Raw genomic sequence first — 27,165 nt, forward strand, 5'->3', positions numbered from 1 at the left:
AATAGAAAACTGAATATTTTTCTTTGAAAATGTTCAAAAATTAACATAAAATGGCCACAAAATATAAACAGAAAGGAGGATTTTAGTGTACAAATATTGATATTTTATACCTTTATGTCTCTTATTTCACTTTTTTTGCGCTTCTGTTTTAAACCTGGGAAGTGTTCGTGGCATTAATGTCGTCAGTTTGAACAAAATGAGCTTCGTTTTCATGTTTGAACGTCTTTAAGCTTCAATTTGATCCACTAAAAGGAGTTTAAAGCTCCAGCAGGTGAAGTCAGGGCTGTAAACTATTTTAAAGAAAATGTTTTTAAACACTTTAAAACCCATATTTTTCCCTTTAAATTTCCATTTAAGCAGCTTCACGACCATTAAAGGCATAGTTTGGTTAGTTAGTTTTCTGAAATGTGGTCTCATCCCGAGTCAGTGAATTATCTCTATAGATAGAATATTTTCACTGCCACCAAACTCCATTGACAAAAACAGTGATTTTAACTTGCAGAAGACTTGAGTTCTGCCTCCATCAGTTAGTTAGTTTGTGTTATTGTGTAACTTTGGTGAATCCAAACTAACTCTTTCAAAAACCAAAGTTAAACAATTACAAAAATTAACTCAACGATCGAGGCAGCAGTTACACCAACAACCCCTGTGTTCTGTGTGGTAAAATCACTGTTTTTGTCAATGGAGTCTGGTAGCTTTGATATCACACTAAATAAGGACTTAGGGTGACTGTGAAACAAATGTATTGTTTTAACCCACTATTAAAGCTTTATTTCAGATATTTCAATGTTTTTCAATATTAAAATATTTATCTCTTGAAATTTGAGAATTTATATTTTTAATTAGATTTTTGAGAGATTCCCACAATTAAATGCAACATTCCACTTTCCAAAGAAAGTTAAAATTACAGTAAAAGACCAATATATAGTTTAAAATAAATATAAAATAGAATAAATTATAAATTATGAATTATTTGGAAACAATAAATCATGCTAAAGAAAATTTATTTTGGATTCTAAAAGTAAACAGTTCTGCAGTACTTCTGTCTGTGTAACAAATTTTAATAAAAAAACAGTTTTAATATAACAAGATGTTTATTTATATCCCTTTATAAGAGCAAAGAAGGAAAATGTCTCTCAGGTAGAAAGAAACATTAAACATGAAACAGATTAAAGCGGTTCAGACGGGTCAGATCTGCAGAAACTTTGTGGTGTTTTTCTTTATTTTGGTGAATTTGATGAATTTGAATGTTTCAGACAATCACAGAAAAAATATCTTAACTGTTGTTGAGCAAAAAATATATTCAAAGTTAAAAAAATAAAGTATATATTACATGTGAGGAGTTTGTGAAATGCACTGTTGGAGAAAGTGACTTTTATGTGCTTGCTGTATCTCTAAAGCTTTGAGTTAGTGTGCTTTATTATTATCATGTTTGAGTATTTTATCATATTTTATCTCCAGCCACGTTTACATTTTGGGTCACTGTATTTGTATTTGAGAACATGCACAACTGTAAACTGTATATTTTCATCCTCTTTGCTGTGAATAAATCAGATTTGAATAAAATCTTACTTGGATCTTTTGTATTTTTGTCAGAAGAGTCCTCTAGTTTTATGTTATTTTGAGATTTTCTCTGTATTCATCCAAATTTACACTTTTTTCCATTTTATTTGATGCTTTTTGCAGGTTCTCATCCCCATTATTTACATTTTCCTGTGAAAAACACCTGCTGAGTGTTGTCTGCCCCCTGGTGGCTGATACATGAACGGCAGACAGAAGAAAGCAAACATTTAATTTAGATTTTTTGCAGAGATCAAATTTAGAAAAGGTTACAGTAAGACCATTTGTTAACTAAAGCAACTTATATTTTGCAGCTTATTTGATGTAAAAACATGTTAGAAATGTATCACATTTGTATTAAAAGTATGGCATTTTATTTGTCAACAAATTTTTACTGCATTTTATGTCAGACGGAGCTTTTTTTTTTTTAATTTCCAATTTATTTGATAAATCTAGGGAGAAAATGAAGATATTCGGTGTATTTATTGTACAATCTGCTATATAATAACTTCTTACATATTTTATTTGCAGATATTTTGCATTAATAACTGGTTGTAAAACAAGGAATTAGTGTAGTATTATACCTACCACAATCCTAAAAAATTGTTTCAATTAGACTGAATGAATGTTTATTTCCATTGTATTTGATATATTTAGAGAGAAAATTTAGATGTGTATTAATATACACAGAATCTGATTTATAATAAGTTAAAAAAATTGGCATTGACTTTCCTTTATACATTTTTTGCAATTTAACTTAATGTTTAAAATTTGGAATATAATATTTTCTTCGCAGATTTTATTCTAGAGGCTTTTAAATTGTTAAAATTGGGATTTTTTTTTTCAAGATCTATGAAGTCGAAGTATAAAGCTGCAGATATTTTAAATAAGCCAGGTAAATGTAAGTGCAGTAAAAGTTTAAACTGTCAGTTTGGGTTTCGAAATCAGATTTAGATACAGGAAATATTTAAATCTTGCCGACATTGCACAAAAAGAAAAAAAATGCATGAAAAATCCAAGTTGCATTTAGTATTTCAATGTTGTGCTTCAAAACATAAAAACAGTGGAATTATGTAAAACTTCAAGGTGTTTAAAAGGTTCTGAACTTGAATATTTGCAAGTTATGGCCAGGACTGATTGTTGATGTTAACTTTTCTGTCTGAGGTGTAGTGGAGTAGAAGTGAAATGTTGCAATAAATTTAAATGTTAAAGCTTGTAAAATAAGTAAAGTTAAAGTTACTTTCCACACAAAAGCAGCAATGCATAAAGTACGATAATTGTGCATCAGCATCCTGAGGTGTAAGCACATATAGTCATGCAATAAAAATTATGCATTAATAAAAATAGTCGCTTTGTATTGTGAGCGATCACAGTTAAACTGTAGCAAAATCAAACAACAAACCGTGATTAAAATGTCTGTACATGTTTATTTACAGCATAAAATTGTAAACGTTTCAAATCCAAACTGAAACAAAAAGCTGTAAAGTCGTGACTGATGGCGGGAATATAACACTCACTCAAAAACTGAGCTTCAACATCAGCATGACTAAATAAAATTCATAGAGAAAAACAAACTGTACAAATTCTCAGCAAAAACGAGAATTAAAAAATAAAAAGCATAAAAAAACCCCTTGCTGGATAAAAATAAAGATGATCAGGAGGGCAGTCCTGCAGCGAGGATGCTGCCCAGCAGCGTTCGATCCTTCAGAGCGTTTTCAACGTCTTTCTCTTCGATCTTTAGAAAAACCTGATGAGAACCAAAAAGATTTAACATTAAATTTCTGATTTACAGGTGAAAACACAGAGGCTCTGCAGCTGGAAATGTTGAGCTTTAAATAACATCAGTATCTTTAACTGATTTACAATTTTTTTTTCTCAAATAATATATAAAAAAGGTTAAACTTTTAAATAATATTGCTTTTCAATAACATTTTACAGATTTTATACACACTTCTTTAAATAAAGACATCTATAGTGATTTTAAAAAATTGAAGTAAAAATGAATTAAAAGAGGTTTTACAAAATGTTGATGCAACAATTAATTTAGAAAAACAAATTTAGTTAAATATTAAAAAAAAAAGTAAAATAAAAAATCATTTTAAGAAATTATATATTTAATTTTTTTTAAAGTGTAGGAAAATTTTTTTTAAAGTATGTTTTTTTAAATTGAAGTAAAAACGAATGAAGTTGATGCAAAAATTAATTTAGAAAGAAAATTGAAGTAAATATCTAAAAAATAACATAATTAAAATAAATAAAGAATATATATATATATATATTTTATATCAAATTAAAAAAAGTTTTCAAAATGTTAAATTTATTTTAAAATACATTTATTAAATGGGAGCAAAAATAAGAATATGTAGTCAATATTCATTTAAAAAACTAATTGGTAGAAAATTGGTGGTCCTTGTGGTCGTGTCGCAGGTTTTCTAACTTTATCTGGCATTTTTCAGCCGTTCTGATCTGATATGGTCGACATAAAGAAGGTGGTGAAGTCGGGGGACACGGACTTAAATGTTGGCGTGTACCTTGGTGAGACGAGCCTCTTTGGCTTTCTTCTTCAGAGAGAAGATCCCTCGACTCTCCAGCAGACTGCAGAGAGATAAACACTCGCCCTGGCCGACCGCAGACACCTGCCGCTGGGCGCACAGACGGCTGTACACCTCGTGGAGCTGAAACATAAGAAAAAAGTCTGATTAAAAACCTTGTTCATGCTTCAACAAGTCACGATGAATACAATTTAAGACCCATTTCACATCCATACTGACAAAAAAGTACAAAAGACAAGACATGGACGGCCAGAATTACTGGAAAAGTTTATGAAGTTATTCAGAGCTATTTCACGTTGGAATAAAAAATGCTTAACCTATACATTTGTTTTAAATAAAATTAACGTAACATTTTTAAGGGCTTCAAAAATTGCATTTCAGACATTTTATGAGCTTTTATGAGAGAATTTTAGACATTTTAAGGCCTTAAATACAAATTATTGGACATTTTAAGACTTTAAGGCCCTGTTTAACACAAGAAGATTACTTTATTAATCCCATAATGGGGAAATTCAACCTCTGCATTTAACCCATCCTTTTTTTTTATTTTATTTTTTACACACACAAGTGAACACACCATGCAAGGAGCAGTGGGCAGCACATCAAAAACTCCAGAAACTATTCACAGGCTGGATAGTCAAAGTAAAGCTTCAGCCACATCAGTTTGCAGCTTTACTGCCAACTCTTACTTTATTTATCTGAACTGAACACTGAATGTGTCTTTGTGCTGCTGCAAGTCCTGAGGATCAATACAGTTTCACCCTACAGGCCTGTCACCATAACACGTTTTGGAGGACGATATATTTTCCAAGAAACTATCACAATAAAATTGTTGATGTCGTTTTAGGAGCATTTTATGCCACTCATATAATGAATTCGAGTAATGAATTTATAATGAAAATATTTTATATTATGAATCTAAACAGCTGGAATGGCTGCTTGGGAAATGTAGTTTTTTTTCTGCAGTCATACTGCCTGTCAAACATTTGCAGCATCAGTTCAAACAAAAAAATTAAAAAACAGCACAAAAAGTCTGACACAACACATCCACTATAAGGGTGCGTGGCTCCTTTAAGAGGCAGAGCAGTATGTGTTTTACAGTTTCTTTTTTTTTTTTTAGGTAATAACAGGTTCAGAGGGAAAGTGGATAAAAAGAATTAACCTTTGCAAACATGCATTTGTTAGTGTTTTGCTAAGATAATTAATTTCACTTGCCAGAAACATCATTTTGGGAGTTATTTCAAAGTGTTTAAGCTAAATCCAAACACAACAAACCTGCATAATATCCTGTATTAATAAGCATGAATGAAAAGCCTCTCACCTTGCCGAGGACGACCTCTTTGCTCTTCCCGCTGCGTGTGAGCAGCAGCAGGCAGCAGACCAGCAGCTTCTGCTGCAGCGGGAAACTCTCTCCGTCAGAGCCGCCGCCGCTCGGAGACACCATGCGGTCGCCGTAAACCTCCGACAGCACCCGGGCGACCTGCGGGAGGCTGACCCGCGATGCTGCACACACAGAGGACGAGAAGAGGAACAGTTAGTGATCAGAAATACACAGAGAACATTAGACAGCAGCAGCTGGTTGGGATTCATTCTCACCTTTAGTTTCAGCTGTTGGATCTGAAGTTTTCTTCCTCTCATCTGACTCCACAACCTCCACCGCTCTCCTGAAGACAAAACGAGAGAAAAAAAATCAAATGTTGGTGACTGGATAAAATTATGAGCTTTCCCAGAGTTATTAAGTAATACAAGGGGTTTTCTGCTCTTTTTAAATATTCCTCACTGTGTCGTTGTATTTCACTGCAATATATAAAATCTCTATAGATCTATAAGTCCTGCAGCTCTATGGAATCAGCACAATCACGGCTAGAAATGGGAACAAACCTTAACATGTCTTTGTGCAGAATAACAGACTGACACAAACAAGAAAAAAAAAGTTGAATTTCTCTGATACATTTTTTGTGTCATCAATATGTGGAGATTTCTCCATATTCTCAGTATTGTCATGTTTCCAGCCTCTCCTGTCCTCTCCTCTCTACTCTGTGTAAACAGATTTTCAGTGCATATTTGTCTCGTGACCGTTGGTCTCAGCAGAATCAATCATGTCTTCACAGTGTCTCGGAGGAGCAGAATTTAATGTTTTTAACAGGATCTGGTTAGTGCAAACGCTTCATTTTAAATGACACGGAGAATAAAGAGATTCTGACACAAATAAACATTTTATGACGAGTTTTGATCACTTTTTATAACAAACTTTTGTAGCCTATGATCTGTTCAAGGACTGTTGGAAAGTTCAAATTTCAACAATCATGCCTCTTTTTACAGTTTCTTCCTACAGCAAAAGTTGTTTCGTTGGTAATCTGTTAAACATAAGTATACTTTTTTTTAATTTCAATGGAAACGTTTGTCACGCGTGATACGTTCAAGGACCGTCAGAAAGTTCAAACTCTGATGATAATGCCTGTTTTTACCATTTCATCCCATGCTTGTGATGGTAAATGCGAAACAGTGTGATGTTTACAGAGGGAAGTAGTAGTCTGGACCTATTTCTTCCCTATTTCTTCTCTGAAATAAGAAAGGGAGACATTTAAAAGAAGAAAACACAGAGGTCTGAGGTGAATTTTACCTGCAGATGTCCAGAGCTTTCCTGGCGTCTCCCGACACCGCCGACACTTTTCTGGCGCAGAACTGAACAGCTGAGGCGTCCAGGATCCCGTCCGCTGACGCCTGAGAGGAAACACAGGTTAATACAAACGCTTGTGATTAAAATCATGCACGTGTTGATCTTTAACCTCCAGTGTGAGTTCACCTGTGTGAGTCTGTCCTGGACGATGTCGGCGAGCTCCTGCCGCGTGTAGGGAGGGAAGTTGAGCAGCAGGGGGCGACAGTGAGGCCGAGCCTGCAGCCGCGGCAGGATGCGGTCGGTCAGGTCCAGAGCGTTAGCGATACCTGGGGGGAATTAAAACTCTTATTCAGGTTCTTTTTACACACAATAAAAACTGAATGTCTCGGATCTGTTTTAATAATCTGCTGTGTAAATAATCAATCTGAATTTAACAATATAATACACAAAAACACAAATAAATGATACATTATGAGATGGAACGCTTAAAAAATGCAAAAACACCAAGTATAATTCATTTTTCACTGATATGCTACAATTATTCATACTACAAAAACATTCTGATATGAGAAGGTAAGTCAAAAGGAAATATGGAAAATCATCATATACACACACTTTAGAAAATTATAGATGAGTAAAATTATAAAAAACAAAAATTTTTGTTAAAAAAAAAGTAAAAATAACTGAAAATAAAATGTTAAATTCAATTAATTCCATTTTAAAGATGAGCAATAAACATTTAAATAGGAAAATAAAAATAATAAAATACTATTTAAAAAAACATGTTTTTTTATCCAAAAAGACACAGGTGAAAATGGCGGTGTGTGTGTGTGTGTGTTTCTCACCGACGAGGCAGAGGCGAGACTGGGGCAGGTACGGCCACTCAAAGATGGTGTAGAGGACGTCTTGAGCTTTACTGTCCAGCTGATCCATCTCATCCAGAACCAGCAGCCTGAGGAGACAGTCACAGTTAGTATGCATTATAATTGTTATTTTTTTCGAAATCAGTTAATAAGATTCTCCTTTCTTGATCCCCATGGGCGCAATAAAAAATATGACATGAATTCTAGTTCATAATTAACTTTCACAATAAAGTGTTTGTGCAGCTTTAGTCAAAAATGGAGCTGGAACTCAAAGAAAAGCCAATGTATTTTACTCAGAATAGTCTCTTAATTTGAAAGAAAGGCTTTTTAAACCAGAGTATAATAGTAAAAATGTGTGGTTACTCACACAGCGGGTCCCGGGGCCGACAGGAACCTCTGCAGGCCGTTCTGCCCACCGGGCGCCTTCAGCTTCTCGGCGAGCAGCGGGAAGATGGCGTGGGAGCTCCGCAGACTCATACAGTTCACCAACACTGTCTGCACAGACGACAGCTCCACCTGACGAACAACAACACACCAGACAGAGACATTAAACACTAAATATTAATAAGAAAAGAGTTTGAGCAAAACTTTCTCTTCACATCGCTCAAAATACTACAAATGTCTGATTAAAACCCTCAAACATCAGACCTGCAACTCGCACTAAATTGCAAAGTAAAACTAAATTTTAAATTAAATAAAATGTATTTGTGATCAATTATTCTTTGCCATAAATCACCTGATCTATTAAACCAGAAATCACACTGCAACGTCTCCAAAGTTCTCTCCTTTCGCAGTGCGCTGAAGTTCAGTGCCTTCTTTTTCCACCAAACCATCTTTTTAATGAACTGATGAAAGCGTTTATGGTTTGTTTTTACTCCAATATTGCTCATCCTCTCCTCAATTTATATTATTATTTTGAGTTCTTATTCATTTGCTCCCTTTTCCCCCAGTTCTTCAGGATTTCACATAATTTGGGAAAAGTCGCAAAAAATATGTAATTGCATACAGTGGAAATATTTTAGCCGTATAACTTGAGTAAATGTAGTAAAAACAGCAGTATAAAAGGTACTCTGTTACAAGTAAAAGTTATGCATTCAAAATGTTACTTGTTGGTTTATAATTTGCATTAATAATTTTACTCTCCAAGGTGTAAAAAGTGCAACATTTCCCTCTGACATGTTGTGGAGAAGCTGTTGAGTGGCCCTGCAGTGACCTGAAGTCTCCACTAGGTGTCACTGCAGCTCCACACATCTCCCTCTGCAGGATTCACAGGCAAACACCTTCTTTCTTCAAGAGTCCTATAAGTGAACGTACCTTCATCTCCTGCAGCACACAGTTGAGGCAGGCTGTCTTGCCGGTGCCCGGAGCTCCAGAGATGTAGAGGCTGCCGGGTCGGCGCTGCAGGGCCGTCTCCTGCAGGAACGAGCGGATGGACGCCCGCTCGGCCTCCCGGGACAGGAGGCGCTCAGGGACGGCGGTGTGGAGCGCCTGCTTCACGCTCACGAACCTCGACTCTGCAGGAGGTGAACAACAGGTGTGATAATGCTGCAGACGGGAGGATTAAACTCAAATTGATCCATTTCACATGTATAATGATCAAAAACATCCAGAAGCTCTTCTTGGTTATCAAGTTCATCACTGTGTGCATTATTTATGCTATAATAAGTCAGGAAATTGTACTAAAAAAGTCTCCCGGAGTCTTGTTTTGCCCAAATAACCCAAAATATTCAGTTTATTACAACATATCAGCTAATCTTAGAACTAGACACACAGGAAGTGGCAGTGACAATTTTGCTATTAAAAACAAAGAAATAAATGACTTCATAAATAAAAGGGGAAACAGTTTGTTGCAGTTAATTTCTCTTAATTGAGTACAACTCAATATTTGAGTTTCCATTAATTAATACTAAAAGGGAATAAAATGTGATTAATGGCTTTAAAAACTTTAACAAAATTTAAACTTTTAAATAGAAAAAGAAGCAGACCTGCAGCCTGGACAACAAATTTAAAATAAAATAAATCAATTATGATCTTTATTAATGGGTGAAAGATGTAGGAACTCAAAGGATTAGTCAGAGTTTTTAAAGCAAAAACATAGCTCCTCAAATAATATTAAAAATATATATTTGCTGGTTCTCCTGATCTTCATATAATATTAGAAATTGAATATATTCTGATTTTGGGGAACATAAGATATTTGAACTAGTCTCTGGACCAAAACTGTTATTAATTGAATCAATAATTTCACCAATGTATTAATCAATAAGTAAAATAATATTTATCTAAGCTGAAGTGTGTTTCTGCATCTTACTTTCTGCAAAGAGTCGAGCAACCGGTGGCTTCCTCTCCGGGTTGTGACGAGCCGGGCTCCCCGCCGGCGTCTCCTGTCTCCTAGGAGACGGTTTGGCGGCAGGAGACGAGGACGGGACAAGCTTCATGCGAGCCGGGCGGGGCGAGTTCTCGTCAAAGCCGAGCCGTCGGGGCGAGCCCAGGGTCGGCCGGCTCTGCTTCGGGGGGGAAGCCTGCAGGGCGCCGCCGAGGTTGCAGCCGTTCTCATCACCTGCAGGCAAAGCAGAGGGATTAATTCACCCGGTGGAGAAAACAAGGAGGAGCTCAACTCTCTGAAATCTGAAGACTTTAACTCGTTCTGCTCAATCTCTAAGAGGATCAATTTTGTTTCACATCAAGTAAAATAAAAATATTATTGTTTTCTACAAAGGCGGCCTACAATAAACAGACTCTACCCACTGTGGAACCAAAATCCTGTTAAATTCACTCAGATTTAGTGTAAAAGTTAATATTTTCATCTGCCCTCTTACAGAGAGTTAGTTAGCATGACTGCATCATAAGAAAAAAAAACAAAATGAGAATTTAAGAATGTTACATTTAAAATTCTTCTTGTTTGTTTCAGGTATTTGTGAGACTAGTTTTAAAAGCTGAAAAAGGGATATTTGGATAATTCTGCTCAGTCTATAAGATAATTAATTTTGTTTCTCCACGGAGCACAAAACCAGTCAAATTCACTGAGGTATAAAGAAAAGCATTTTGTGAAAATATCTATATCAGCTCTGTTCTCAGTTCTGCTGCTGAATTGCTTGTTAACTTGAATTAAATTATAAATTGATCAGTTAAAAGTGCAACATCGCAAATCTTTCTCCATGTGTTTATCGCACAAGTTGAAATTGAAATGTTGATAAAAACCAATATTTTGTGCAGCTGTTGTAGGCCAAAAGTGAATAACCATCCACCAAAGTTGTTGAACTATTCCTTTATGCAACAAAAATTGTAGAAAAGTTAAAGTAACGCCTAAAAATGAACATTCAAATCTTTCCAAACTGAATGAATTTGCTTTATAGCTTCAGTTTTCTAGATTGATTGTTTACAAGAAAAGCAAAATGAGTTTACTTCTGTTTATAAAAACTGTTAAAGGTTGTAATATATCCTCAGATCATTTTTAATTAATTGGTGATGCTCGTATCATCTTCCCGCCCCATGGCGAGTCTCACCTGTGCGTTTTCGGGGGCTGAGTGGAAGACGTGGCTGTCGGCCCGGGGACGCTGGCTGGGCTGCAGGACGTCTGGGGGAGAGGGGGGTTAGGTTAGGGAGAGGTTGTTTTGGGGAGAGAGGGGTGGGCGGGTCAGTGGGGCGCCTCGGGGACAGCGGACCGACCCGGGTCAGGATCCCGGGGAGGAGCTGGGGGGCCTGTTTGGTCGGTGACCGAGTTGGAGATTCATCTGGCTGCTGCAGCGTCTTGGAGCGAGAGGAAACTCTGCAGGACTTACGGCGAGGGAAGGACAGCGTGGGCTGAGCCTGACCGTGGGAGCGCGTGCTGGGCATCTGAAACAGAAAAGAGGAAAATTAATCAACAGAACAGAAAGATGAAGAAATTAACCGCCACTTAGTGATGATTACAGTGTTTGAACAGATTTAAATTAGATTCATGTTCATTTATTTTGTATCTTATGAGTCCTCTACTGCATTTTCATCACAAGCACAAAAACTTAATTTATGGCAGATTGTAAACCTGTTTGTATGGAAAAGGATTAGGGTCAGGTAGGAGAAAAAAATTAATCATTAAGTTGGAGAAAAAAGACAAAATGTCAAGAATAAAGTTGAAATACAATGTCGAGAAAATACTTCTATAATAAATAATATAATACAATAGATGTCTAAAATATTCACATAAATGACATAAAATCAGATTTTCCACAAAACAGTAGTTATGGTAGCTACTGCCAAGAATATCTCATTTATATGTTGGGGGATTTTAGTTCTATATTGTGGTGATTGCTAATTTTATGACATTTATTAAAATCAGGTTGTAGCTTGCAGTCTACCCAACTGTTCGGATAGAAAACAATATTACTCGGATGACTTATTGACACAAATCTGTGAATATCTTTCCAACTTTACCGAACACAAAAAGTTACTCTATACCCGTCGACGTTTCTCTCCAAGTCAACTTTATTCTCAACATCCCGACTTTATGCTCATGATTTTGACTGTTTCTCAAACTGCACAATGAAAAAAATATCCTCTCATTATTATTTTTTTCTTCTACCTGGCCCCAATCTTCTCCTGTACGTTTGGAACAAACTTCTGACTGAATATAAATAACTATAGGTTACTTTGTGCTGTACAAATGCCAACTCTGGTCGGACATTAAATACTGCTGGATTTGACAGGTTTGCTGCTCATACTGCTCAACTCTAGAGATCACATACATTTAAATTTTTCAGGAAGTGTGCAGAAAGACCCATTTCAGAATTATAAATAATTATAAATGATAAATATTGATGCATTACTGTGTCCATCTCTCTGATGTTGCAGCTTGCAAAGGTGGACTCAGTTTTAATTACTAAATCAGCAACAAAATAACTCAAATTAATTTATGTGCTGTATACATGATGTTAATGAACAAAATAAAGTTAACTACTGCACTAAAAACGACAACATTTCCCTCTGAGATGCAGTGTAGTATAAAGTATAAAGTGGCATACATCGAAAAATATACTCAAATAAATAAAAGCCTCTAAACTGCATTTATGCAAGTACTTGCAAATTGCAGGCTATATATCTGCTTTAATTTTCAGAATTAACCTTAAACACAATACATGAAACACTACAGTGTATTCTATCGTGCATGACTGAAATCAAAAAGCCATATTTAGTTTGTTTTTGCATGTAAATGAAAGATTCAGTAACGTTTCAGTGGAATGAATGCAGTTATGGCTCCTAGAAATCAATGTAACTTCGTGCTAAATAAATCAAGTGCGTAAAAATTCAAGAGGTCACTCAAAAAAGAGAGTTTAACGTGTTTAAAGTTTGTAAAAACTGTTATTTTTTACACTAAATGGGTCGCAGAACAAACAATACAGTGTGGTTGTCAAATGGCGCCAAGACAACTGCGGTCTAAATTGTGGCGTTTAGTAAGAAAAATACCACTATTTGGCCATTAATATGACTGTAGTATAATCGCAAACATATTATGTTAACATAAGAGACAGTTGGTATGAAAATATATGTGTAAAAATGAAGCTAATCGCAGTATTTTAGACGACAAACTAACAAGTAACTTTGACGAGAAGTTACGATTACGATCTTACGGTTACTTTTAACTACAACGTTTCACGTCTTAGCCTTAAAACTAAAGCATTGTTGCAGGATTTACCTTTTTAAAAAGTCGTAAGAAGTCTTCTTGGATCAGAGCAAAGTGTTTTCTCTTGTCTCGAAGACCTCTCTGCGTCTCTGTCTGCCCGTCTTCCTCCGCACACTGAGCTCAAACTAGCGCCAAATCTCTCCTGGATCAGCTGTGGCTCCCGCATCCTCCGATGCTCATTGGTTCAGCGCTACAAGCGGATGTGACGTCTTGGATTAAAACCCGGGCAGGCCGCGTGGCGGGAGTTTCAATAGGACTGTTTTGGCGGAATATAATTTTTCCCGGGAAATACAGTTTTTGTTTTGTATCAGTCAAAATATCACTGTTTTTACAAAAATATCACACTATTCATGTTATTGATGACATTAAGAAACTATTAGATTAACTCAATTTACTTAACTCCAGCGGTGGAAACATTATTCACATCTTTTACTTGTACAAATAGTACAAATACCATACTGAAAATACAATAAAAAAGCAAAAGTCCTAAATTCTAACTTAAGTTAAAGTATTATCAGCTAAATTAAGCATAGAAAGTAAAAGTATGTATGCAGTGAAATGTTCCCAGTCAGTATTTTACTATTATATTTGATGGGTTTTTTTGGGTTTAATTTCCCTGCATGTTGCATTTTACTGCTGTTTAAAAGCTTATGTTACAAGCTTAACAAAGCTTAGAATGTCTTTATTCTACATGTCATTTAAAATAAAGCATTTGCACTAACCAGATCCTGTTAAAAATATTAAATTCTGCTCCTCAGACACTGAAGACATGATTGATTCTGCGGAGCAGAGCAGAGAGGAGAGGACAGGGGAGGCTGGAAACATGACAATACTTCAGTATGTACAATATGTGGAGAAAACTGTTTTTTTACAACATCCTTGACACTTGTGAGTACTTGAAAAGTGTTTATATATAAATATTTTATTACATTTAAAAATATATTCATGAGAAATGTGAGCATTTCACACTGTTCTCAAGTAAAACATTAAATATTTTTTTGGTATGCACAGATTAAAAAACTGTAAAAGATGCATTCAGATGCGATTTATTCTACCACAACTGAAGATTTAATATTATTACTTTCCCACAATTTTGAACACCTGTTCTGTTAGAGTTGTAACAAAAAGATTTCAACTCTGATGTGGATTAAATTTGCAGTTGCAGTGAGTTATGATGCAGGAGGATCAAAATAAAAGCACAGATCACAGACTTCATGTAAATACAATGTTTAATATAAAGCTTTACAATATAAAAAGTGCTTCAAAGAGTAAAGGCGGTACAAAAGATAGGACTGGAGAAAAGAAAAAACTGGCAAACATACTTCATATAACATGTGCACACATTCACACAATACATTAAGAGGAATATACATTTCTCACAAAGAAGCTTCACCTGAGAGGAAAGACAATGCAACACTTTAAACTCCTCTTTTCAGCATTTATAGACATTTCATACGTTTATATCCAAACGTAGTTGTACACAGGTCTCACAGGAGGAGCAGAAGTTGTTGACATAAATAATATGCTGCGGTGTATAAATACTATCAATTACAACACAAAATGTGCAATAATGTGTTGTCAGAGGGAAGAACTGCTGAGAAATACTGTACATTAACACATTAAAAACATCATAAGTGCTTATTAAATGTTCCTGTTCCTTTATGATATTGAACACAAGAGGAATGTTAGCTATTCAACAGATAACTACAGGGTTCATAAACGTTTCAATGTCACATTCAACTGGTACTGGTCCAGTGGATTTCCCCTTTTCATCACATACAATTAGGTGTTATTGTTGTATAAATATATATTTTTTTAAATGTGTTAGCTTTCTGTAGAGCATCCTTTATAAACTAAATGTCAATTATTTTATTCCAAATACTCCATTTTTAAGTCTTGAAAGCACCACATTGAAAAGTTTAAGGATTCCCAGCAGCAACTAATCTGTTTATGATGATGCATTTTGAGAACTGCTTCTGCTCCCATAGTTTGGTCCAATCATGATCTAGGTTAAATTTAGGAATAAATGCTCTGAATGTTTTTCACAATATTAACAGTCATGTACCTTAACCGTCCCTCCTGTTTCATCATCTTAAATTTACGGTTTAACCCTCTGGTATCACTAGGGACATTTTGGTTTATTTATCATTATCAACTTTTATTTTGGCAATAATTTTGGCTGTGGTACAAAAATACACTGTGTACAAATGTACTACCCTCTAAGGCCAAAAATGTTCACTTCCAAATAAAACACTATAAAAACCTTAGATTTTTTTTCAGCATGAACCTCTTAAACAACTTCCGCCCTCCCCAAAACATTTTTGCATTTAAAAGGGTTAAAATCATGAAAATAATTTAATATTTGGTAGTCGTGATCCAGACTGAAGATTATATAGAAAATAACTAATTTGTGTTTGTTTTTTTTTTCATAAAAAATAGTGAAACTGACATTTAAAGGGTTAAAATCCTCAAAATGGTTGAATGTTATGAATGGTAGTTTTGAGCAGGACTGAAGTTGTTTAAGAGGTTTATGCAGAAAAAGTACAAAAAAAATATCTGTAAGGATTTTATAAGGTCTTTTTTAGAAGGGTAGTAAATTAAAGTGATCCCAGAGAGTTAAAGGTCAAGATTAACTGAATCTTCAAAAGGACGAACAACAAGAAATTCACTCCCAGAACCAGAGACGTTCAAAAGAAAAGTGGGGCTAATACGGTTTGATTCCAGTCAATGACTTGATCACAAACATAATTTACAGGAAGAAAAAAAAGAAAAAGAAAAAGTTCTCATTCACATTAGTTGTCCCTTCGTACCGTTTACATTTTACAGTTTAATCTGATGTTTTTAAATAACGTGATTTAATAATCTTAATACTTTTCTCATTCATTACGATGTAACTTTAACTCTGGAAGAGCAGCTGAAGTGACTCAGGGGCCAACAGACGGCAGGAAAAACAACCTGAATGATCCACAAATAACTTAATTTAAATCATATTCCAGACATTATTTTACGGTCCAGCAGGACAAGAGAGCGCTGCGAGGAGACACAAAACGACTTGTTTGTTGTTGTTTACACATTATGAAGGTCAAAATAAACATGTGAATTTTTAATTGTTCTTTTATATCTTTGGCTTTTTGACATATTTAGCAGTTTGACATATTTGATGTCTCATCCTGCACTCAAACAAAAATGAACCCAATCAAACAGCACTTTGGGCGACTAGCTGACCACAGCTGCTATATTACAATCATAATATATTACTATCATTATCAAAATATTTAATATCATTAACCGTTACTATCATAATATATTATGATATAAGGCACTTCAGTGTTTGGGATTGGAGGTTGTGGTTGTTGCAGCCAACAGAGCAAAAGGGAGACGAGCATGTTTGGATATCAGCAGGTAAAAACATAAATGTTTGCCTTTTAAAAAACTCCTGAAGATCCATCTCTTCAGAGAGCATCTTCTCTCCTAGACCACACGATAATTCTACTCCTCAAAGAATTGTCACTAGCACTTATTGATGCACAAATAGCTCTTATTGCAGTATACCTTGATTGTTTGCTTTTACTCTTCCTGGAAGTCGCTTTGGATAAAAGCGTCTGCTAAATTACTAAATGTAAATGTAAATGTAAAATCTTTTTCATTAAGACAACCGTGTATCTTTCGGACTTAAAAATGAAAGAGACAAACATGGTGAGGCCGGTCATCTCGACTTGTTTAGGGACAAACCAAGTCCGGACCATCACTAAATTACTTGCACGCCGTTTCCATTCAGGTCCAGGGGGTCTCCTGCTGGTGAGGTCCTCAGAGGATCCCTCAGAGGATCCCTTCAGGGACATTTCCCTCCTCCACTTCCCCTGGCTGCCTTCTCCCTCTGAGCCTCTGCAGACAGCTCTCTGTGAGGACATGGGAAGCAGTTTATAATACAGGCTGCAACAACTAATTAATTAAAATTAGATTATTGAATGCCACACTGCTATATTTTTGAACACCCCTTTCAACTAATTGCCCAATTGCACAGCCTTAAGAGCTGCATATCACGAATGCTGGGTCTTGTTGGTTTTCTGAGAATCTACTGCACCTACTGGTACCTTGTGTGCCATGTAGCAATAAAAAATATACTAAAAACCTGGATTAATCTGGTTAGTCACATTGGACTGCTAGTATATTGAACACTACACAGAAAAATATTTCAGTGAGTCAAATCCCAAAAGCTTTGAGCTTAAAGCTGGTTTTCCCTTTAACCCCTTTAAAAGTGTGCTTTCTTTAAAAAATACAAAAATAATGATGTTTAGCATTATAACAGGTATTCTGTTATACTAGGTTCAGAGGGTTAAAGTAAACAGCTAAGAATGATTTATTTATTTTAATATCACCATCACCCACAACAAACATGCCATCAGCAGCGATCAAATATCAGGAATGTAAGGTTAATAAAAACCTGCGGGGCTCAAGTTTTGTTTTTATAACTTACTGATCATTTCACGCGTCACCAGGCGAACGCAGAGTCTGACAAAGCATTGCAGCAGAGCAACACTGGAGAAGAGAATGGGGAGAATGAAGAAGGCAGCAATAATGGAGCCATGCTTCACGTTTCCAACATCTGAAAGAATATCAGAGAAGATTTGGAGTTTAGACGTGCAGGTTCAAGGTGAGTCACATAAACCCACAGTCACATTAGAGACCAACAGTGTTTATACTTTGACCAAGAACAGAGATTTTCAAAGCCTTCATCATCACATCTGATACAAGATTTTGATTCATGTTATTTAACACCAAGGTTTGTATGAAGACACTTTTCTACACTGTTTAAAAAGACATATACCTTGATCGCCTGACTTGGTCCCTTCATCCCCTGGAGGTGGAGGAGTTGTGATGGAATCGCGTCTCTTCACTTTCCTGAGTTCTGTTTAAAATGACAAACAAAGTGTGTCATTACTTTCAGTTTCTATATACATTTTGATCTTAAAAAATAAATTCTTAGTGTCATTTAACTGCTTACCAACAATGATGGCAACTATAAAAGTGGCTTCTGTTTTCAATTTCTCTAAACTGATCTGGCAGTGTCAAACTTTGCATGCTTTTCCCCCCAGTTTTTATTCAACAAGATATACATGAAAACACAAACACACAACTCCAAACCCCCTCCCCAACCCACCCACAAAATGGAAAGAGAGAGGAGAAAAAATAAATAGATAAATAAAAATATTAATAATGATATAAAATAAAAATGAAAAACAAGGTCGAGAGGCAAGGAAGACAACAGTTAGCACTGACAACAAAGAGCTTGCAAAAACTACAACCCGTCCACCATAGAAGCTGGCAATGTGTCCATATATGCTAAATAGGGCTGCCACATCTCTGTAAAAGTATTACAGTCTTTCCTGAGTGTATATGTAATGTAACTCTCCTCTTTCTTTAATTGCCAGGATAGGACTTTATGAGGGTTCTCCCCCAGTTCATAGTACCTTTGTTTCGTTCTCAAAATATCTTTCTCAGCCCTATACAGGCATAACGTATTATACTTGAGTTTTCTTTTTACCTATAAACTGTATATCTTCTTATCCCTATGTTGTTGAAAGCCTTTTTCCAGTCCAATAATTTCTCTCCAATTCTTCCACTTCTGCAAAATATGTTTTTTTAAGTCCTTTTGTATACGAGATTATTTGTCCTCTTAAATAAGCTTTTAATGTATCCCATAATATGAAAATATTAGGGGAGGAAGGACAGTTTGTTTCGCAGAATAGTTTGATTTGATCCCTGACAAATTTACAGAAGTCAAGTCAGTTAAGGAGGGTTGGATTCAAACGCCACCTGTACATGCTGGCCATTTTCTCAGGCATTACCATAGATAGAGTGAGTGAAGAATGATCAGAAAGTATCCTTGGCAAATAATCAGACTCCAATGCTCTGTAAGCCACATGTGTTGACAGTAAGAAAAGATCAATTCTAGTATGTGAATTGTGATGGTTTGAATAAAAAGAATAGTCTATGGTTTGGGGATGTATTTGCCACCAAACATCTGTTAGATTTAAATCTTTCATAAATGATAGAGTAGTTGAGGCTGACTTAGACTTTGCAGTGGAGGTTGCTGATTTGTCCAAAATTGGGTCTAAACAGAAATTAAAATTTCCTCCCATAAGAATATGTTCACGACCCCCTGATACTTTAAGAAAAATGTCTTACATAAAGGAAGTGTCCATTGTTCAGAGTAAATTAAACAGTTTATTAAGACATAGCGGCCTAGTGGGTCACTTACTGTTTCCTGAACAGTGATGGGAATGTTTTTGTTTATCAAAATAGCAACTCCTCTGGCTTTAGAGCTGAAAGATGAAGAGAAGACTTGGCCAATCCATCCTCTTTTTTTAATTTATTATGTTCCTGTGCAGTAAGATGAGTCTCCTGGATAAAGGCTATATCTGTTTGAATCTTTTTTTAATATTTATTTATTTAACAGGGACAGTGCATGGCTCTCAGCCGTACCAGAATTAGCTACTCGCTAAATTTCATCTGTAGTCCCTCTATCTTAACACCTTCTTCCTTTAAATGAGTCTGTTAAGACCACTGACATTAAAACTGACAAATTTCACCACCTTATTCATGTGAAAAGATTTGACAGTGACTTGCCTTGTAGCCTCTCAACAATAAGCTTAAAGAAAATGCCTCTCTGGAAACAAACAGAAAAAAAAAAAAACCCCAAATAGAATCAAAAACCTCCCCATTCCCCCAAGCACCGACCCCCTGAACACTCAGCACCATCCAAAAACATCAATCGGGACCTCCGTTGAATGCACCATAAACTATCATACCCAACTAATACCTTATTGGTCCCGGAGCTCTGTTGTATACAAGTTTGTAATCACTCTGTATATAAACAGCATCAAATGTAAACATTGTAACACCCGCTCTAACCAGAAGTAAATGAAAGTTCAAGTGCAACCTCACAGCAATAGGATGAGTTTCCTTTTTGTCCATAATATCCAAAAATAAATTGTTTAAAAATAAAATTAAAATAAATGGAAAAGAAATAAAGAAAAAATAATAAAAATAAAAGATATGGCGGGGATAAACTCTGCATGCTTACCAACAATTAGCTCTGTAGTACAAGAGGCTCTCAGCTGGGCTTTGGGATTTAACACAAAGGCTTGGTAAGGTCCGCTGTCAGACAGATTCACTGAGGAGATCTGCAGCGTCACGATTCCTCTCATCAGGTCTGGATGGTCCAGAGTGGTTCTCTTTCTGTATTGAGCCATCTGTGGAACAGGATCGTCCCCTCTACTTCGATAGAGGTGGACCACATTGTCAGAGACATTGAGGTCTGATCTCGTCACTTCCACTGTGCCTGCAGATAAGTCCTTGGGCCGATCCAGACGATACTGTAGAGTCACTGGATCACCTTCTAGTACTGTGATATTCTCTGGGCAACTGAAATGATACCCTCCTGGGGAAAAACACACAACACATTGTTCAACTATAGAAGGACTATAGACTCAAACTTACAGTAACAAAACATACAGAAAACTAAGTTTAAAGTCTAACTTTTAACCTTAAATAAAGCAAACAAAACCCACTGTTGAGTTTCAAACAGCATACAGTGCCTTGCAAAAGTATTCATACCCTTTAGATGTTTCACCCTTTTGTTGCTTTAACACATGAAATTATGGTCAATATAATTTGGCCTTTTAAAAAGAATTTGCAAAAAAAACCTCTTTAATATCAAAGTGAAATTTCTTTTAACAAAATAGTATAAATGATTAAAAATAAATAAGTTAAAATAAATGATTGCATAAGTAACTGAACTAATTCAACAAAGTTCCAGCTAGTTGATGCAAAGATCATTGAACAGTAGTCAGAAGTCAGAAGTCAGGAGATTGCTAAAAAAAAAAAAAAATTAAACTAACTGGACATCAAACAGAGTTCAGTTAAACCATCATTAAGAAATTTGTTTAAATGTTGTTTGTTTGTTTTAAATGTTTAAATCTGCCTAGAGCTGGCCGTCCTCACAAACCGAGTGACCGGACAAGAAGAAGACAGGTCCTGCAGCCTTCCAGGACCTGCTGCTAAGAAGTGTCCCCAGAGCATGATGCTGCCACCACCATGCTTCACGCTGGAGATGGTGCGTTTGTGGTGATGTGCAGTGTTTGGTGTTCGCCAAACATATCATCGAGTCTGATCGCCAAAAAGGTCAGTTTTTGTCTCATCAGACCGTAGAACCTTCTTCAAATTGACCCTGGAGTCTCCCACATGCATTTGGGTGAATTCCAGGCGAGATTTGATGAGCTTTTTTTCCTCTCCCATACAGCTCCGACTGGTGAGGAACCCGGGCAACAGTTGTTGTATGTACAGTCTCTCCTATCTGAAACACTGAAGCTTTTAACTCCTACTCTCTCCAGTCTTCTTCTTGTCAGGTCACTCAGATTGTGAGAACGGCCAGCTCTAGGCAGATTTATACAAGTGCCATACTGCTTCCATTTCTTAATGATAGTTTAACTGAACTCTGTGGGATGTCCAGTGAGCTGGACTTTTTTTTTGTAGCCATCTCCTATTTACTACTTTTCAGTGATCTTTTCTCTGAGTTGCTAGGAGTGTTCCTGGCATCAACTAGCTGGAACTTTGTTGAATTAGTTCAGTTACTTTCAAGGGTATTAATACTTATGCAATAATTTATTTTAACTTATAGATTTTTAATTAGTTTATACTATTTTGTAAAAATCTGTTTTCACTTTGATATTAAAGAGGGTTTTTTTGCAAATTCTTTTTAAAAAGGCCAAATTATATTGACCATGATTTCATGTGTAAAAGCAACAAAAGGGTGAAACATCCAAGGGGTATGAACACTTTTGCAAGGCACTGTAGTAATGTAACTCACTACTGTTACTAAAGAAGTCTCTAAACTGTCAGAGTTTTGTTGGATAGGACAGGACTGTATATATTTTTTACTGTTAAGGATGCTCTCCAGATAAGATGTGACAGGATGGAATGAAAGATGATGCGTTAAAACGACTGTTGGAAAGTTCGAATCCCAACCATTATGTTTCTTTTTAATAATAAACGGTGCATTTTGGGCACTTTTCTTTATTTTTATTTTATTTTAAATAAAACACACTTCAGGTTTTTCTGATGTTTTTCCTCTTGGTAGAACCTTTAGCCCCCCTGCTGTGGTTGTTTGTAATTGTAGACTCACTTACTACACCACAACACTGTGTTTTGACTGACTGGCTGACATGTTCATGTTTGCTGTAGTGCTATAAGTACATACAATTTATCAATATAAACTGCATACTAAAATGAATGCTTTCATTAAAAGCATTCCATAAACCAAATCAAAGGAAAATACATAGTGTCATGTTTTACAATGTGCCCCCTTTTGGCATCCTGTATAACCCACATTTTAAGCAGATTAAGCACTTCATTGAAAATCCAAGCACTCAAACCTTAATATAGACTCAAACTTAATAATAACCACACAGAAACGTTAAAGAAAGTTACCTTTAAACTTTAAATAAAGCAATCGACCATCACTGCTAAGCTTTAAAGTACTGATGTAACCTACTGTTCCTATAGCAGAAAACGCCTCTAAATACTGACAGTGTAGTTGTATTTTTCCAGGATAATTTTACAATCTTTACCTGAGTGAGGTGTAAACTTGCCCCCAGCAAACTGAAGAAAGATCAGCAGAGTTACCAGTGTCCAGATCATTATGATACTAATATATAAAACCGTTTACTAAAAGGCACCGGTGAAAGATGTGACCGTCGTCGAACCATTTGTGTTCATGTCTATGATCTTCACCAGGAAGCACGCGTCATGAGGTTTTAAAAACACAACACCCGCGAATCAATCCCCGCCACAGAACTCGACAGCTGATTGGTTGTTCCAAATGACAATGTGTCGAACTTAAGCCCCGCCCCCACGGAGACGACACAAGTGCAGCAGAACACTGTTCAAGAATGAGGTTTAATCTACACAGTAATAAAAGTACTTTTTTAATGCCAATATTGAATCTCAGGAACATCTTTTTTACAACTATAACACCGTCAAGCTCTTTTGGGACAGAGTCTATGACTAGTTAGTTACAAAGCATGTAATACCTGCTTTTGAGTATCATATGATAAAATATGGTGTTTATGAAAAACAAAGAGGTTGAGGTTTGTAAAATAATTGTATTACAGGAACATTTTTATTCACATATGTAGATTTTCTTTAAAAGTTTTAAAGCTGCTCCGAACTTTGAGTCTTTTAAAAATGATTTCAACATGTTTTTTAGAGGTGCCTGGAGACTCACTGAGTTACTTGAGTTATATTTAATGTAAAGCCCCCTTCCATGGTTACTTATTTATGTATTCATTTGTTTTGTTTTATTTTTTTCCTTTCTTAAATTCACTTCATTAAGGTGATGGTTTTATTATTCATTTGTAGTAGTTGTGTTGTTACTCTTGGTTTTAAATGCTGCTTGGAATATTCTGTGTTAGGTTTCTGTGATAAATGCCTGTTTGTATTTTGAAAGCACTGAATAAAGAGAAAAAAAACAAGAACCCCAGAAGTACATTTCCTGTATACCATGCTTAAAATGAAACCTTACACATGAGGTCAAAAAGTATCCAAAGGGCTGAAAAAAATCCCCACAAAAGATTCAAGAAGTGCCCAAACTAACAAAAGAGTAGTTCCTTCACTCTTAAAATGCTGTTGCACCCTTGTCTTTTTCTTCTTTTTTGTTTTACGTCTTCCAATGTTTTTCTTTAAATTAAGTGTTTTACATTCACACTTAATTCCGTAGTTAGTATTTGGGTTTGGCTTAAAACTTAATAGGACTTTTTGAATCCTCCACTGAGTAAATAAATGAGTTTTCTATCAGTATTATGCCATACTATACAGTCTGCTGTAAGTAGTTGAGGGGCATATTTTGCTACTTTTTATTTATTTTAATCTTCCTGATTTAAACTCATCTGGACCCGTCTGGACTTGTTATCTGTAATGTTTCCCATTTGTTATAAAGAAAACATATAATTTGGGAAGCTTTTGCTAGTAAGAACAGCAGCTTTATTATGTTCTCAGGACACCTTCCGACTCTAACCCTTCTGTCAATCTTTATCCTTTATGTTTCACTGCCACCTACTGATAACACACGTGATTACACATACATATACAAATCCACTCGCTACAGTTAACACGCTTTTGTAACCCCACTTTCTCCAGTGAACTGGTTCTGTCTGACAACTCTTGTACTCAAACTGTGACCTTTAATAGAATACTTTGCAGCTCCCATGATTTTACCCTTCCACTCACTTAACTAAAACCAAAGCAGTCAAGTAGCTTTCATCACATGTAGGCTTCTTGTATAAACATGTGCTGCATTAGATTTAGCTTGGTGTACCTAATAAACTGGCGACTCAGTGCTGTGTATTGAGCATTTTGCAGAGGATAAGTGCGTTATTTATTAAGCTGTTTTTCGGGATGATCTATAATATGACAGTTGACAATTCCAGCAAGTGGTCTGAGGATTACTGCATCTACTACATTTTGCAGCATTTGCTTGCTGTAAAATGTCACAGCGAAACTGCAACTTCTACAAAAAGTCAGCTTTTAAAACGTTATAATGTAGTTATAATGTGCCAGAGCAACATCCAAATCCCAGGGGGCGCCAGAGTCTAGCTGTCAAAGACTAAATAAGGGTCCGAATTAAGTTTGTGGTGCAGCAGAAATGTCCTAAAAACATTTTTATATAGACGTAAGAAAATATATTCATATAATTTATATATTTTTTAAACATTTTTTTCAATGAGTTATAATGCAAAAATGATGATTCCCTCCAAAATTGTGAATTATTTTACACTTCCAATATCAGTAATATGCTAAATCATGTAGCCCTATTATATGTTATATTGAGAATTTTATCACCACATGACTTTAACTGCACGATGCACAGTTTCACAAGCGGATATTCATATTATCTGCAGAAATAAACGCAAGCATGAGCCCTCCTTATAGCTGCACCAGTCAATCTTTACAATGCACATTTAAAAAAGGAAAGAAATTAAAATAATACGAATAATAATCGCACTTTTACCTGGGATGAAACTGAAGCAGAGCAGTCCTCATGCTGAAAGTTGTCAGTTAATGAATGAACAACTTGATGAAGTCAGGAAGTAACAGAGTCTCTCCTCCCGCCGATTTCAGTCTCTGGTTCACACCCACCAGCTCTTAAAGTCACAGTGTGTCCACATTAAAACTGAACCCAGAGGAGAGTTTTTTGGAGGTCCAAAATTGAGAACATAAACTGGAGGAGTGTTTACAGACATGTCCTCTTAATGCTTATAACAGGCAGTTTTGGACAATCAGATCTCATGGATTAAAATGTGCAATTCCGCCTATTATATGTGAATATTTGTGCATAGTGAGGTCACTAATCAGGCTTTGAATGGCATAAACTGGGTATCAGTGGAAAGCTGAGACTAGAGACCAGTTTTCTTTATGTGGGATGAGGTTAGTCATCAGTAGTAGCCAGTTCATTGCTGTGAGAGTATTTCTTAAATCTGCTGTGACCTCTAGGATAATCGTAGCCTCGTGAAACTTTACAACCACAAACTAGAGACCTAGAGCATCCAGAGGATGGGCAGGTTACAGGTATATTGACAATAAGGAAATTTATCAGCAGTTTAGGGAACAGAAGTGCTCGTCATCCAATCGATGAAAATACAGAAATTTCCAAAATGTCTTACAAGTTTTCGAAACCAAATCACAGAATGGATTCTTCTCAGTCTTTCCAAAGGTCTTGGTGTATCATAATCTGGCGGCGTTTTTTTTTTTTTTTTTTAAGATTTTTTTTTTGCTTTATTGAAAGTGATAGGTAGAAAGGGGGAGACAGAGGGGAAGACATGCGGCAAAGGGACCTCAGGCCGGATTCGAACCCGGGTCCGCCGCAGGAAGGACTCAGCCTTAATGGTATGCGCTCTACCAGTGTGAGCCACCAGGACGCCCGATCTGGAGGCGTTTTAACCATTTTTTATCCATTCTCGATATTAAAAAGATTGCCTAATTCAGCACCAAATGTGCAACAACTTATGCGTTGTAGTTGAACGTGGAAATGGATTTAAGGTTTTGAACCCTCATACACCTTAATAGGTTTAATTAATTAATAATGTAATTTTTTAAAGAGATTTTTTACTGGAAAAACACACAGTGCTCAATAAAATAGGGCACAATGAAAAGGGATTAAGGAAGTACATTTCAAGATTTAACATAGGATATACCCCACCAATTACCTGATTTCTCAATGTATGAACACTGCCTGTACTTTTTGTAAACATGATACTGAAAGTATTTCCAACTTATTTTTTTCTTTTCTTTTATACACTGTGGAAATATAACAAAATAGAATATATTAGGAATGTAACTGGTCAGTTTGGTGACTGTAAGTGGAGCTGAAGTTGAGATTTATGAGAAAAAACACATTGAGAAAATGACCTTTAGAAGTTTTTATACCTTCTTAATTTAAAATGACTGTTTGAAGACAGAATATTGAATCTAATTCACAGCATCAATATAGAACATGTAAAACACATATTTTGCAGGAGAGTGGCAGCTTTCTAATTTAGACTAAGCTCGTGGTGCTACACGTTGCAATAAAACACTGACTTTTAGTGAATTAATTTACAAAATATAGTGAAAGACACACCTAAATGCTTGTTTTGGACGTTTTCTTTGCACTTTTATGAAACAAGTCATCAAAATTGACCAGTGCATGAAAAATGTTATTGCCTGTCAAGTCTCACATTAAAGGAACAAAAGAATAGAATATATAGCATATAGTTAGAAATATAAGAAAAAAATAATTTTGAGAACAATGGCTTCTAGATAAAAAAAAGAAGATTTGAAGATAACATTTTGAATCTAATTCACAGCAACAAC

General features: G+C 35.7%; 2 protein-coding genes across 3 annotated transcripts; both read right to left on the reverse strand.

The window, feature by feature from the left end:
• Window positions 1-2,967: 2,967 nt before the first annotated feature.
• cdc6 (cell division cycle 6 homolog (S. cerevisiae)) lies at window positions 2,968-13,385 on the reverse strand. The gene is made up of 12 exons (XM_059328527.1): window positions 13,267-13,385; window positions 11,102-11,432; window positions 9,907-10,155; window positions 8,910-9,109; window positions 7,963-8,111; window positions 7,578-7,684; window positions 6,919-7,058; window positions 6,736-6,836; window positions 5,709-5,776; window positions 5,434-5,615; window positions 4,092-4,235; window positions 2,968-3,307 (listed from the first exon to the last, which is right to left on the reverse strand). The coding sequence occupies exons 2-12, from the start codon at window positions 11,430-11,432 to the stop codon at window positions 3,215-3,217; spliced, it is 1,764 nt and encodes a 587-aa protein (XP_059184510.1). The 5' UTR covers window positions 13,267-13,385; the 3' UTR covers window positions 2,968-3,214.
• A 6,864-nt stretch (window positions 13,386-20,249) lies between these two features.
• On the reverse strand, window positions 20,250-25,411 carry LOC131972805 (myelin-oligodendrocyte glycoprotein-like). 2 transcript variants are annotated; one of them, XM_059334533.1, is made up of 2 exons: window positions 22,887-22,990; window positions 20,250-20,698 (listed from the first exon to the last, which is right to left on the reverse strand). In XM_059334533.1, the coding sequence occupies exons 1-2, from the start codon at window positions 22,954-22,956 to the stop codon at window positions 20,265-20,267; spliced, it is 504 nt and encodes a 167-aa protein (XP_059190516.1). In that variant the 5' UTR covers window positions 22,957-22,990; the 3' UTR covers window positions 20,250-20,264. The 2 variants fall into 2 exon arrangements, 1 of the variants encoding a protein (XP_059190516.1); XR_009394503.1 differs by lacking the exon at window positions 22,887-22,990 and adding an exon at window positions 25,325-25,411 and having other exon boundaries at window positions 20,564-20,698.
• Window positions 25,412-27,165: the final 1,754 nt, after the last annotated feature.

This window comes from Centropristis striata, chromosome 1 (genome assembly GCF_030273125.1).
Source record: "Centropristis striata isolate RG_2023a ecotype Rhode Island chromosome 1, C.striata_1.0, whole genome shotgun sequence".
Classification (NCBI taxonomy): domain Eukaryota; kingdom Metazoa; phylum Chordata; class Actinopteri; order Perciformes; family Serranidae; genus Centropristis; species Centropristis striata.

Coding starts and splice junctions, on each gene's coding strand:
- cdc6 (XM_059328527.1), bottom strand. CDS start 11,432: ATGCCCAGCACGCGCTCCCACGGTCAGGCTCAGCCCACGCTGTCCTTC. Junction 10,156..11,101: donor CAGCCCCCGAAAACGCACAG/GTGAGACTCGCC, acceptor CTTTGCCTGCAG/GTGATGAGAACGGCTGCAAC. Junction 4,236..5,433: donor AAGAGGTCGTCCTCGGCAAG/GTGAGAGGCTTT, acceptor CTTATGTTTCAG/CTCCACGAGGTGTACAGCCG.
- LOC131972805 (XM_059334533.1), bottom strand. CDS start 22,956: ATGATCTGGACACTGGTAACTCTGCTGATCTTTCTTCAGTTTGCTGGG. Junction 20,699..22,886: donor CAAGTTTACACCTCACTCAG/GTAAAGATTGTA, acceptor GTTTTTCCCCAG/GAGGGTATCATTTCAGTTGC.